Source organism: Microcebus murinus, chromosome 19 (assembly GCF_040939455.1).
Source record: "Microcebus murinus isolate Inina chromosome 19, M.murinus_Inina_mat1.0, whole genome shotgun sequence".
NCBI lineage: Eukaryota > Metazoa > Chordata > Mammalia > Primates > Cheirogaleidae > Microcebus > Microcebus murinus.
The window spans coordinates 16,165,917-16,179,419 of record NC_134122.1 but is presented as its reverse complement, the minus strand read 5'-3'; the positions used below and the strand labels follow the sequence as shown (position 1 = coordinate 16,179,419).

Here is a 13,503-nt window from a genome sequence, read left to right as displayed (position 1 = left end):
CCTCTGGGGGATGAAGAGCTCTTCCTGTTGTTCCCTCTGACCCTGAAGCCCTATCAGCCACGGCTCCTGCACATGCCCATGCAGGGGCTGACAGAAAATTTATTTAAAAAATCAGTAGGGATTAACCCTAAGACCTCCAAGAGGGAACATCTGGAACAGGAGCTCAAAGGACCTGCCAGCCCCTAAAATGCTGACCACACTTTACAGCCCCGAGCTGGAGAATGTATCTCACTCTATATGTCCAGAACCCCAGGCTGGTCTTTGCCAACATTCCCTTGTATCTGGTCCATGTGGCAAGGTCAGGGGAAAGGGACCTCAACCTGGACACACCAAGGTGCCCAGAGAGCCAGGTCTAAGTCCAGCCATCTGTCAATGCCCACCAGGCACACACCTTCTCACTGTCTCTGCATGTCTGTTCCCCTCACCCTGGGCAAAAATGGGCCCACCTTGAGCAGACACCAGCCACTCTATTGTGGGGACACTCAGGTGGGCTTTGGGTACTGAGCTGGGGGGATGAGTTGTGGCACAGATGGGATGGCTCCCTCCTGCCCTGGCATTCTTCAATTAACCATCGCCAGGCCTGGCTGTCACCACACAGGGAGGCAGGGCTTGCTGTCCGGGTAGCGGAAGGGCCTGCCTGGCCAAGCAGGTTCACGCTGGGCACCCACCAGCAGCTTGGTGTTCTGATTCACCGCGTCCTTCTCCCGTGGCGAGAGGTCGAAGGGAGCGAGGCCCATGCTCATGCAAATCCGGTTGCAGGCGTGAGAGTAGAAGAAGAGCGCCATCCCCCGGACACCTGTGGACAGAGCAGGGGTGTCTGGAGTGTTGCTTTGCTGTGACAGGGGAGGGTTGGTGCCAGCCCCATAAATGTGGCTGGGACAGGTGTAAGATGTGCTGAGCTTAGGGTGGTCAGGCACCCCAGGCTCCCATCTCAGTGACCTTAGGAAAGCTCACATACTGTCGCAGCCTGTTTCCTTGGGTGTATAAAGAGCTGGGAGATTTTAGCAGGTGGCTTGGTATCCATGAAAACAGGCTGGCTTTCCTACCTACCTAAGTTGCCATCTCCAAAGTCAGTGCCCATCTCGGTGTGGATCTGTGGGTCAGTGTAGAGGTCACCTACTCCCTGGATGTCCACCACTATCAGCTGATGGCCGGAACGCTCAAATGTGAAGTGGCTAAAAGCCTGTGGGGGACAGGAAGAAAACGATGGCTGCAAGAGACCAGGCTGTGACCTGTGCAGACACTGGCCAACCTCTGCTCTGGATTGAAATGCCCAGCTCTGCCCATGTTGGGGGCTTTCTCTGCAAGGAGGTGTATAGAGCAGAAGACAAAGGAAGGAGGCCTGTTCAATCGGCAGAGATCTTGGGGCTGCAGTCCTGTGGCCACCTTAGGTCTGCTGACAGAAGCCAGCATGTGACAGATGTCCCATTACAGAGTCTCTTGCAGAATACTCCAAGGGGTTTGAGGGTCCTCTGAGGATGTGAGAACCCATACCCACAGGGACCCTCCTTCTCTAGGGGCTGAAGCTGGCCAGGCTCCCACCCTGAAGGGCTGGGGTGGACAGAGGGTGGAGGTGTAGGCAGGGTGAGCCTGGGGTCTCACCTGGGGTGTCAGGCGGATGTCGTCATCACGGACAAAGCCTGAGTTGGAATTGTACTTGATGTACTTGCCCTCGATGTAGTGCTCCAGGTGGAAGAGGGGCTTGCCTGGCCTCTCCTTCAGCTCGATGATGCACATCTGCATGATGTCCACCTGGCAGGAGGGGGAGTAGGGTCACATGGAAGGGCAGGGGGAGGGGTTGAGAGTAGCCAGCTGCCTGGGCCCAGAACCTGGCTCCATCATATACTAGTTTGTCCCCAGAATCCATTCTCCCCTTTTCCTTTTAGAATGAAAACATCCACACCTGAATTTTAATAGGATATACAACCATCAGCTAGAATGACATTGCTGAGCTTCCCTTGCAGCTAAGTGTGGCCATGTGACCATGCCAGGCCAATGGGAAGTGAGCAGCTGCAATGACATCACTCCAGCCTGCCCTGTAAGGTGGACTCTTCCTGTGAGCCAGAACAGACCACGTGGTCCACAGCAACCCCTAGGGGATGGCAGAGCAACAAAATAGAAGGAACCAGGGCTCTGGATGGCTTCAAAAAGGCGAGGTACCACCCCAACCCGTGGCACCCATCAACAGGACCTTTACACAAGCAAGAAAGGAACCATCTCATGTCAGCACATATTTATGGGTCTGTTTGCTAAACAACTTCACCTGTGTCTTACACTAATGCTGTGAATTCATTCATAAGTTATTTTACCTCTCTGTGCCTCAGTTTCCTCACCTGTGGAATGGGCATCTCAGACTTTGTGTATGCATTAAATGTATCGAAGCACAAAGGGGCCAGGAATCTTTGTTCATGTTGTTATCAATAGACACAATCTAGAGTAATATTAGGTCATTAAATATGAAATGTCCGATTTCAAATCAAAAGTTTAGTTTATTACATCTTAATCAAGAAGCCATACAATTAGTCAAAGTGTGCACCTAAACGATAGACACAGTTTTACCATTTTAATGGTAGCTTGTTTATGCCAGCAGTAAAAAAACCTGGAAAGCGAGTGGTGTTGAAATCTCAAAAAGGTGTTTTCTACGGCTTGTTGAGAAATGAATATTTTTCCTTGCAAGAAGTGGACCAAAGCCTGGAAGAAGTGGTAGTCACTTGGTGCAAAGTCTGGTGAATACAGTGGATGACAGAGACTTTCCTAGTCCAGCCTCTGTAGTTTGGGCAGCATCGTTAGTGTGACATGTGGTCAAACATTGTCTTGCAAGAGGACTGGCCTCTCTCTATTAACCAATCTTAGCTGCTTAATCATAAGCATCCTCACCATTTCACCGAGTTGGTTGCAGTGGACATCACTGCAATCGATTGACCAGGTTTCATGAAGTTGTAGTGGATATTGCCAGCACTAGACCACCAAACAGACACCGTTAGTCACCCACATGGCTCATTTTCAAGATTAAAATCGTCAGAATGAAATTTCTCAAACCATTGACATACTGTGTATTCATTAGCCATATCTTTCCCAAACGTGTCGTTGATATTTCAAGCTGTCTGCACTGCATTGGTTTCGAACCCACATTCAAAAATAGAACGAAGTTTTGACTTATCCACAGTTTCACAAAAATTGCTCAAAAAAAAAAAAAAATTGGAAAGATAATCACAAGCTAAATGTGTTTGAAATAATGAGGATGTACTTTTACCATAAAAATAAAACAAGAAGTGTCAAAGGGAAATGTCAGAGATATCAACTGTCAAATTAGTACTTAAGGAAGTCGGACATTTCTTATTTAATAACCTAATATATACCAACCTGTAAACGGCAGTTTTCTCCTGCAACAGGGAATTATGGGGGACCTTGACATTCTTTGCTTCTTTTTTTTTTTTTAAACAAAGTATATGTTTAACCTTGTACACAGACGGAAACGTATAAACACAGTGTGTATGGTCTATACAGCGGGGTAGGGAAGACTTGTGACTTGCACGTGGGTCTCCTGCCCTGTTACATAAGGGCTCGCTCACAGCACCCGCCCCCTTGGTGCCACCTACACCATGGGAGGAGCCGGCTCCCGGTTTCCCAAGGCAACAACCATCCAGGGAGGGTGAGTCACCAGGCAGACAGCAGCTGCAGAGGCTAAACAGGCCCTGAGCTGGGAGCTTCCCCCAAACACCACCTCACTTCTGAGAACCAGCCTGAGGGGAAGGAGGAGAGGGGCGGTTCTCAGAGGGTTCCGCACCAAATGCTGGCTCCATCCCTACCAGGAAACCTGCATCAGGGCCACCTGCTTGGCCAGAGGGCTCCCTGGGTGAGGGGCAGTGGCATAGCCACATGTGGACAGCCAGGACCTTCTGGAATAACCACATCCCTTCCCCTCCCTTCATTCAGCCACATTACTACGTACTGGACATCTAGGCCCTGGGAGAACAGAACAGATGAAACCTCTGCCCTCGGGGACAGAAGCAACTAACATATGAACTAAATGAATAAAGCTCTCTCTCCTTTAACTGCTCCAAGGAAAAGAAAACAGAACAAACCAGAATGCGGTGGCAGAGGTGACTGGGTGGAGGGGTACTCCACTTAGGTTGGTCTGAGCCAGCTTGGCTGCAGAGAGACACACGTGCTGAGACCTGAGTTCTGAGAGGACAAGCGATCAGGCTGGCGGCATGGCCGGGGCGAAGGTCCTGAGGCAGGAATGAGCTCAGGGAGGAAAAGAAAGGTGCCCAGGCTGGAACAGAGTGAATAGCTGATGATGTCACAGCCCCCCAGACTGGGGACTGTGGCTTGTGTGCCCAACCCAAGTGTGCTTAAATCAAGGGCCCAGAAAATAGGAGGTGCTCAATGAATTCTGCTGGTTGCCTGGAAGCGCCGCTCTCCTGAGGCACCCAAGACTTTGCATCTAGCAGAGGCTCAAACTGCGGGAGGGCTGAGCAGTGAATTTCGGCAGGGCAGAGGCTTGGAACAATGTTTCCTCAAATGCCCACAGGCAGCAGGAAAATTGGGCCTAGCCACAGTCACCCAACACCCTAGGGCTCCAGTGAAGGACCCAACCTGGCAGGGGGCTGGACAGCTTGGATTTGAGTCCTGGCTCCATGCCTGCCTGGTGGGGCAAGTCATTTAACCTCTCAAAGCCCTGGGTTCCTCAGGGAGCGGATACGGTATGCATTTCCCAATCCTTCCATTTTTTTCTTGGGAGCCACCCCTTCGCCAATCTCAGCTCAGGTGGTCTGAGTGGAACCTCACATTCCCAGCTCTAAGTGGGCACAAGGCTCAGGCCTGCCCAATCTGCATATCCCCTCCCCTTGGCCACTGTGATTGGCTCAGCCATAGGCATCTGACCTTATCAGAGCCAATGACACCCAGTTCTGAGACATTCATTGGAACTTCTGGGAAAATAGGTGCCCTCATTCCAACAAGGCTGCTGGGCGTGCCACTGCAAGTGGAAAGGCTGCCTGAGAGTGACACCAACACAGAAGAACAGCCAGCCCAGAGAAAGAGGAAGATTCCCAATAACTTCAGTTTGGTCCTGGATATAGCCATGGCCTGTGGCTGGCACTATTTTTCAGTTATATGAGGCAGTGAATTGCCTTTTTAGGATTGCATCAATTTGAGTGGGCTTCTGTCATTTGCAAACTAAAATCCTGACTAATACCCATCTATAAATGGGGATAAAAACATTCCAATCTCAGAGCTCCATTTTTGAGAACAGTACTCCCTGCATACTTGGCCCACCATGTTAAAAAATGGCGGTTGTCATTAGCCACTGTTAAGAGGGTGAAGGAGGGACCCTGTGATGGGCCCCGCCCTCATTCCCAGACACTGTGCCCAGCTGCCCTGGCATGGGGAGGAGGTGGGGGGGGCACGCACCTGCTTGGGTGGCTTGTGTCGATTATATTCTTCCCCCCAGAGCTTGGCCTCCATCTGCAGACGCACATCCTCAAAGTACACGTCCCTGCCCACGGGCTCGATGTAGCGCTTTGCCACGTAGTTGGAGGCCCCCTTCCACTGCTGGGTGTGCAGGAAGTTGGAGAGCTTCTTCCTGGGGGGAGAAAGAGCAGGAAACCTGCCTGGGTGCTCCGGGGCCACAGCCCTGGGTCCTCAGGACAGTGACACCCTGCCTGGCTGGCTGGGGTCAGGCACAAAATGTGGGCGATGGGAAGGGTTTTCCTGCCCCACTGTATAAGAGCTGGGAATGGCGGTTCAGGGTCATCGTTAATGGCCTCCTATCCCGTTTGCCTTGACCTCTAAGCGCCAGAGCAGAGATGAGTAGGATGCTCCGCGTTCTTCCTGAACCATCCCCACAGCCAGGCCTCGTGTGGGATCCAAGGGAGACCAGAAGGAGAGAAACTTTGGACAAAAGAGGGCAGAGGCTACTGTCTCCATTCCTTGGCCCAAAGTGTCCCAGTGCCCCAGCTCTTAGAGGCCTGGGGGAGTCCGGGCAGGGCCCCAAGCACCAGGCTGAGTCACTTACGTCCTGAAGCACTCCCTCATGGCTCCTCGGCCGAAGGGCTGAAAGACACCACACAGAGGGTAATCAGTACCCACGCTGCACCCAGAAGCAGCCCTGAGCCAGGAGATGTCACCCACCAAATGGCTACCGGTGCCCTGCACCTCATTTCAATCCTGAAAGCCCTGGGCCCTCCCCTCCTGCACTTCTACCAAAGCCTGAAAGGCCTTCCAGCCCGGAGGCCCTGGGAGGACGAGGACCACCCCAGCTGAGGGGAGGATCCCACGGGGGCCAGGATGTTGGGAGAGGGACAGTACAGCTCTGTCAGTAACAGAAAAAAATTGAAACAACCTAAGTTTCCATCAACAATACACTGGAGAAGTCAACCAGGTCTACTCATTCAAGGAAATACTATATAGGGCGCTGAGAATGAACACAAAATGTCACCCAACAGAAGCTATGCTCAAAAGAACACCTGCTGTATGGTTCCACGTACTTCCTAGTATGTCAGCAAAACTAGCCTGGGTGTCGGAATTCAGAGTGGTGCTCACCCCGGGGGCAGGGGATCTGGGGAGCTGGGTATGTTTTATTTCTTGACCTGGGTGCTAGTGTTCATTATGTGAAAACTCGGCAAGCCACATGCTTTTCTGTGTATGTTACACTAAAAAAGTTTCACAAAACAATCCTTGCCCTCACCATGCAGGGAGACTCTATTTTCTAGCCTTTTTTTTTCCCTTTCCCCCCCTCCAAAGGCTGGTGGCAACCCATGGAATCTATTTAATAACTCAGTAACGGGTTTAAAATTTAATTCAATTTTAAAAGAATTTTAAAAGCAATTTAAAAGAAAACCGGATATATACATTTATGGTCAACTGATTTTCAACAAGAGTGCCCAGGACAGTCTTTTGATGTATGTATGACATCTTAGTACAGGGAATACCCAGAACAGGCAAATCTGCAGAGACAGAAAGTGGAACGGTGGTTGCCAGGGACTAGGGGAGGCGAGGGAGTGCAGAGTGACTGCTAATGGGCATGGGATTTCATTTGGGGAGGGTGAGAATGTTCTGGAATTGGTTGTGGTGATGACTGCACAACTATGTGAGTATACTAAACACCACTCAACTGTACACTTCAGACAGGGGAATTGTATGGCATGTGGATTATACCCCACTAAAGCTGTTACAAAAATACAATAAATAAACAATAACATGAAGAATACACAATGTTAAAAAATTAAATAAAGCGGGTGTGGAGGGCAGGGTGCACAGACTCAAGTCAGCTGGAGGACGTCCCCGCTCAGCCCTGTCCCCACGGGGCTCCGGGCCCTGCTCACCTGGGACGCCATCTTGATCAGAACGTCATCTTGTAGCCACTCCCCGGTGACAGCATTGTACCTGTAGAGACCAGAGCCCATGCAAAGGCACAGCGTCCATAATACAAGCCTGTCCTTCACTGGCTAAGGCAAGAGACCCTTTCTGGGGCCCTCACTGTCGCCAGGGTCCGGCCCCCGCTCCACCGTGCCCCCAGCCCCATCTCCCCTGCACTGGCTGCCGTGCCGCCCGCTGGCCTGCTGTGCCCCGGGCTCCCCCACTGGACGGTGACTCCACAAAGCAGACCCACATCTGTCTCCCTCATCCTGCCTGGTGCATGCAGATGCTTAATAAATAAAGCCAGGAGGGATGAGTGATTGAACAGACAAAATAAATATCCTGATTATAGCTGGTCTATGTAACGAATGGACACCCCAGGGAGGGAGGCGGCAGTGCCCTCAATCTTGCCAGGCAGCGGGGCATTTCCCCAGCAGTGACAACTGTCCTGTGCAGGCAGAGGTGGGAGAGGGTCCTGCCTCTGATCCAGCCAGGAAAGGGGCTGCCGGAGTAGGGACAGAGAGCGGGTGATCCCTTTCCTGCCATCACAAGGGTCACGGCCAACACCCCTATAACAAAAGGCAGGCTAACAAGACAAAAGCATGCTGAATTAAGCTGATCACAGTTTGACATGACACAGGAGCCTTCAGAACGAAGACCCAAAGATACAGGGGAAGCTATCGGAGTTTATGCCTAGGTTCCGTGAAGCTGGGACAGCTGTGGAGAAATGTGACCGCACAGAAAGGGCACGAGCCGATGGTAACAGGCGGAGTGGGGAAACCCTGTCCACATTCTTCTTGGCCTCTCTGTTGCACCATTTTCTCCTCCTGAGTATGGGGTGAAGGCCTCTCTGGAAAGAGGATCTTAATTTCTTGAAGGCCAGCTGTTACACAGAAGGTTTAGGGAAGGATAGAGTAGTATTTTTAGGTTTTGTGTCTGGCTTTGGGGGAACAGGGTTCAGGTTTCTGTGACCTGCCTTGGGAGAGAATGAGGGACAAGCGACAGGAGGTCAGAGAGAGGCTTTGCTTCTGACGCTGTGTCTGAGACCTTGACTTTGGGTATCATTTTTCTGAGCCCCAACACCGGGTTGTGATATTGTAAAACACATATTTGGTCTGAGACGCTGTTTCCTGGCACACAACCCCTAAAATCCTTACAATCTCCAAAGTGATGTCTTTCTGTATGCTAATGAGATGGCTGGTGACTGGCAGCCCCTCGGCAGCTTCAGGATGGGACTGGTCACCAGAGAGACCAAGGCAGGATTAGAGGGTTGAACTCTCAGCTCCACCTCCGACCTCCAGGGAGGGGAGAAGGGCTGAAGGTTAGTTGATCACCAACGGCCAATAGTTTGGTCAATCACGCCTATGCAATGAAGCCTCCATAAAAACCCAAAAGGATAGGGTTCAGAGAACTCCCTGACAGCTGAACACAGGGAAGGTTCGAGAGGGTGGCAAGCCTGGAGAGGACATGGAAGCCCCTGAGCCCCTTCCCACATGCCTGGGCCCTTCTGTATCCTTTGTAAAAAACCTGTAAATGTGAGTGAGTGTTTCCCTGAGTTCTGTGAGCTGCTCCAGCAAATTAACTGAACCCAGGGAGGAAGCTGTGGGAGCCCAAATTTGTAGTTGGTCGGTCAGAAACACAGATAAAACAGACTGGGGCTTGTGACTGGCGTTGGAAGTCGGGGGCAGTCTTGTGGGACCGAGCCCTTACTCCGTGGGATCTGATGCTACTGCCAGGTAGGCAGTATCAGAAGTGAATTCAATCAGAGGACACTCAGCTGGCTTCCTCTGCAGATCTGACTGCTTGTTTGCTGGGGGGGAAGAAATCCCTACACATTTTGGGGTCACAGAAGTATTCTGTGCTGTAAGAGTACAGTAGGAGAAACTGGGTTTGTTTTTTCCACAGATGGGTGCACACCCAAGGCAGAGAGAGCTGGAAAGGGTTCTAGAACATTTTCATCTCACCTTTCCCAGAGCAAATCAGCTCCTGAGCCTGGCTGCATCCCAAACAGGTTTGCTTGGTGAAAATCTCAGCTCAGGCAATCCCTAAAGTCTAAAGCCTCCCTCTAGGCTGAGGAGTTCTTAGCTGTAGTGAGAGGCCTTCCCTGGCCCACCCTGCAGCTGGGGCAGGCTCCAGAACACTCCCAGCCTCGGTGAGACCAGGTTTCCCAGAGCTTGCAAAACAAGCAGAAGCCTGGCAGGTAACCTCCTCTGAGCTCAGAGGAGGGAGAGAACTTCAGAGCTGCAAACTCGCTGCACCAGCCTGTTGCAAGCACGGCTGACCCCTGAGCAACACGGCTTTGAAGTGTGCATGGGTACCTTATACACGGATCGTTGGAACATTTTTTTTTAGAGATTTGCAACAATTTGAAAAAAACTCATAGATGAACCTCATAGCCTAGAAATATAAAAAAAATTTAAAAAGTTAGGTATGTCATGAATGCATAAAATATATGTAGATATAAGCTGATTTATGTTTTTTTTTTTTTTTTTTTGAGACAGAGTCTCGCTTTGTTGCACAGGCTAGAGTGAGTGCCGTGGCGTCAGCCTAGCTCACAGCAACCTCAAACTCCTGGGCTCGAGCGATCCTTCTGCCTCAGCCTCCCGGGTAGCTGGGACTACAGGCATGCGCCACCATGCCCGGCTAATTTTTTTATATATATATTAGTTGGTCAATTAATTTCTTTCTATTTATAGTAGAGACGGGGTCTCGCTCTTGCTCAGGCTGGTTTTGAACTCCTGACCTTGAGCAATCCGCCCGCCTCGGCCTCCCAAGAGCTAGGATTACAGGCGTGAGCCACAGCGCCCGGCCTTGATTTATGTTTTAATCGACTGTATGTTATTGGCACATTCTTATGTGTTCTGATTGCATGGTACGGTCAGCAGTAGGTTATTAGTAGTTAACTTTTAGGGAAATAAAAAAGTTATATGCAGATTTTTGACTGTATGAGAGGTCAGTAGCCCTAACCTCCACGTTGATCAAGAGACAACTGTACTGTGCTTAATAAATAATAGCAATTATTACTATTATTACTATACAGAGACTAAGGTGAAGGAAATAATCATCCCTCACTTCCAAAAGAGACTGCAATCTGGGAGGCACCCAGAAGCGGGGACAGGTGAGATAATGCACATTGGAAGGGTCTCAGCTGTCACTCACAATCACTAACAGCACAAAGGTAAGAGTTACTCAAAGTTTACTGAGCACTCACTCTACCCTGGGTGCCTAAATGGACTGCTTCATTCAACCCCCCCCCCCCAGCAGACCAATGAGATTGCTGTAATTACTGTGCCCATTTTCCAGATGGACACCCTAAGGCCCAGAGAAGTAAAGTAACCTGCCCAAATGCAGGCTGGTTGGAACCAGAACCTTGCTCGTAATCACCTGGGGAACCACCCACATGAACAGGAAATCTGTCTTGCACCAGAGTTCTTAAAAAACCAGGGATGGAGGCCGGGCGCTGTGGCTCACGCCTGTAATCCTAGCTCTTGGGAGGCCGAGGCGGGCGGATTGCTCAAGGTCAGGAGTTCAAAACCAGCCTGAGCAAGAGCGAGACCCCGTCTCTACTATAAATAGAAAGAAATTAATTGGCCAACTGATATATATAAAAAATTAGCCGGGCATGGTGGCGCATGCCTGTAGTCCCAGCTACTCGGGAGGCTGAGGCAGAAGGATCACTCAAGCCCAGGAGTTTGAGGTTGCTGTGAGCTAGGCTGACGCCACGGCACTCACTCTAGCCTGGACAACAAAGCGAGACTCTGTCTCAAAAAAAAAAAAAACCAGGGATGGACAAGGAAACCTCCAATTTAAAAATCCCCGGAGAGTCTAGCCAGCAATACCCTGCCTCCCACTAATGCCAGCCAAGGCAATTAAAGTCAGGCACTTTGGTTAGGAAATAAACACAGTTCGGCCTTGTCTGAGATCCCAGCTACTGTTCAGGCCATGTGTCACCAGCCACTTCCTGCTGTGCTCCCGCAGGTAGAAAGGAACGGAGCCCATATCCTGCCCTGCTGGGGCATTTATGATGCTGACAGCAGCTGCCAGACACAGACCACAGACTCCACTAAGAGGACAGCTTCCAGCAGTGGAGAGGGGGTCCATATGGGACTCTAAAGCTAGGTGAGGCTGTGTATCTAGATCTCACCAATGGATTGCGTGCAAAAGTCATGCCATTTCCTGGGCCAAGTCATTGAACAGCTGATGTGCTACCTCCACGCTCCACCTTCTCCTCTGGGAGCACTGGTGGGATCACGTGTTGAGATGCCTGAGCCTCGAGGTGGAAGCAACCTGGGTCCCAGCTGCCCTGAACAGTTGCTCACCTCTCACCCAACTTCGCATGTGTGAGAAATGCACCTTAGTTGTGTGGTACCCCCGGGGTATTTGTTACTGCAATATAGCTCAGCCCAGCCCGGCCGGCCTGTCTAACAGGTACCTTCTAGGAGCCGGAGAAGGCTTCAGTGAGATGACACCTAGCAGCACTCCAATATCAGGGGGCTGTCATTAGGAATCCCTTCTCCCGGTCCCCAAGGGTACCAGGGCCTCACTGATTGTGAGCAGAAGCAGGACCCTCCCAGACTCCTTAAGGCCCCCGGACAAGCTGCTGACCTGTGCCGCGTCGCACACTCTGTGGCAATGTCCTCGAGGTGGAACTCAGCCCAGGGGTCTGGCATGTGCTTGGCCTTCTCGATCGCGTGCTTCCAGGCTTCCTGCAGAAGGCAAAAGGCGGCGTTACGCCCAGACCAGGGCCCTGGGGACACTGCGGCCCAGCCTCCTCCCGCCCTGCTGTTTCTTCTGGGGGGACAGACGACATCCGTGAGAGAGCAAGTCTCCCATCTAGTATTCTTTCTGGAACACAACTACATACCCCACAGAGACCCTATTTGCTCTCACAGGCACGATCTTCCTGTGGGCAGAAGTGATGCATCTTAACTGACACTGTTTCACTTGAAATTGGAAAGTTGAGAATGAAAATAGCACAGCATTCCCCCATCCAGATTGACAAACACTTCAGTGAGTGCTGGCTAGGATGCAGGGAAATGAGCATCCTCATGGATCATCACGGGTATAAATCTTTCCTAAAAGGCAATCCGGCAATGTGGTAAAATGGAAAAAAAATGCATTCCTTAATTTTGGCCCAGCAGATGTAGACCCAATGCTCTATCTAGGGATTGATCCTATGGAAACATGAGTACAAGTGTGCAAGCATATATTTATAAGAGTGTCATAGTGATCATGTAGAATCGAATTTAGCCAAAGGTTCATCTGTGGGGATCAGTTAAAGACATTTTGATTACATCCATTTAAAAGGTGAAGCAGCATTCTGAAAGGCTACATTTCTCTTTTAGGGAGATCCAGTGCCCACTTTTTAAAATAAATATTGCATGACACCTCGCTTTACTGCCCTGCATGAAATCCATAGATAACACACACAACTTGCTGAGCTCGGAGTATCTCAGAACCATGCCGAAGGCATGTTGCCTTTACACGGGTCATGGCACCAAGCTCCAGACTCGGACCACTGTGAACCGATTCCCACCAGACATTCCCCGGCCCTGTGGGACGCAGGAAAATCCACCGTGCAGAGCTGCCCCGCCCATCTCAGGGTCACCAGCATCCCTGGCCTCCACCCACCTGTGCAGTAGCGTCCCCATCACTGTGATGACCAAAACTACCCCCCCAACCTTTCAAAACCTGTTGAGACCCAGAGCTTTCTGGGTATTAACTGGAAAAGATGCCCAAGGCATATTATGAGACGAGAGCAAACTGCTAAACTGTATTATGGAACAATCCCATTTTTGTTTTTAAAAGCCCATTTCATAAGCCCAGGAGTTTGTGTCTAACCTGGGCAATATAGCAAGATCCCATCTCTACAATAAACATTTTAAAAATTAAAAAATTAAAAAAAAAAAACAGGGACAGCAATTCCAGACCTCTCCACCCGCCCAGCACCGGTATCCCTCAGCTGCCCCAGCCTCTGCGGGAGTCCAGCTTCCCGGGAACTCAGCCCAGCCAGGGCTGCCCCTCACCCGCCCACCCCCAGCCCGGGCCCCTGTGCTGCGACCCTGCTCAGAACAGACGCAGCTCAGCAGAGGGGCTGGACCTTCCACAACATACACACACAGCCCAAGCCTCTCTTGCTGG

The 13,503-nt window shown here is 50.8% G+C and overlaps 1 protein-coding gene across 3 annotated transcripts in view; it reads right to left on the bottom strand.

Moving 5' to 3' along the window:
• EEF2K (eukaryotic elongation factor 2 kinase) overlaps positions 1–13,503 on the bottom strand; it is a 57,555-nt gene that overhangs the window by 20,569 nt on the left and 23,483 nt on the right. For all 3 annotated transcript variants that reach the window (XM_075995168.1, XM_075995169.1, XM_020281399.2), the window contains exons 3-9: positions 11,968–12,068; positions 7,329–7,389; positions 6,020–6,057; positions 5,416–5,587; positions 1,603–1,752; positions 1,051–1,183; positions 669–796 (exon numbers count right to left, since the gene is read on the bottom strand). In XM_075995168.1, coding sequence (XP_075851283.1) covers positions 669–796; positions 1,051–1,183; positions 1,603–1,752; positions 5,416–5,587; positions 6,020–6,057; positions 7,329–7,389; positions 11,968–12,068 — 783 coding nt within the window. The remainder of the gene's footprint in view (positions 1–668; positions 797–1,050; positions 1,184–1,602; positions 1,753–5,415; positions 5,588–6,019; positions 6,058–7,328; positions 7,390–11,967; positions 12,069–13,503) is intronic.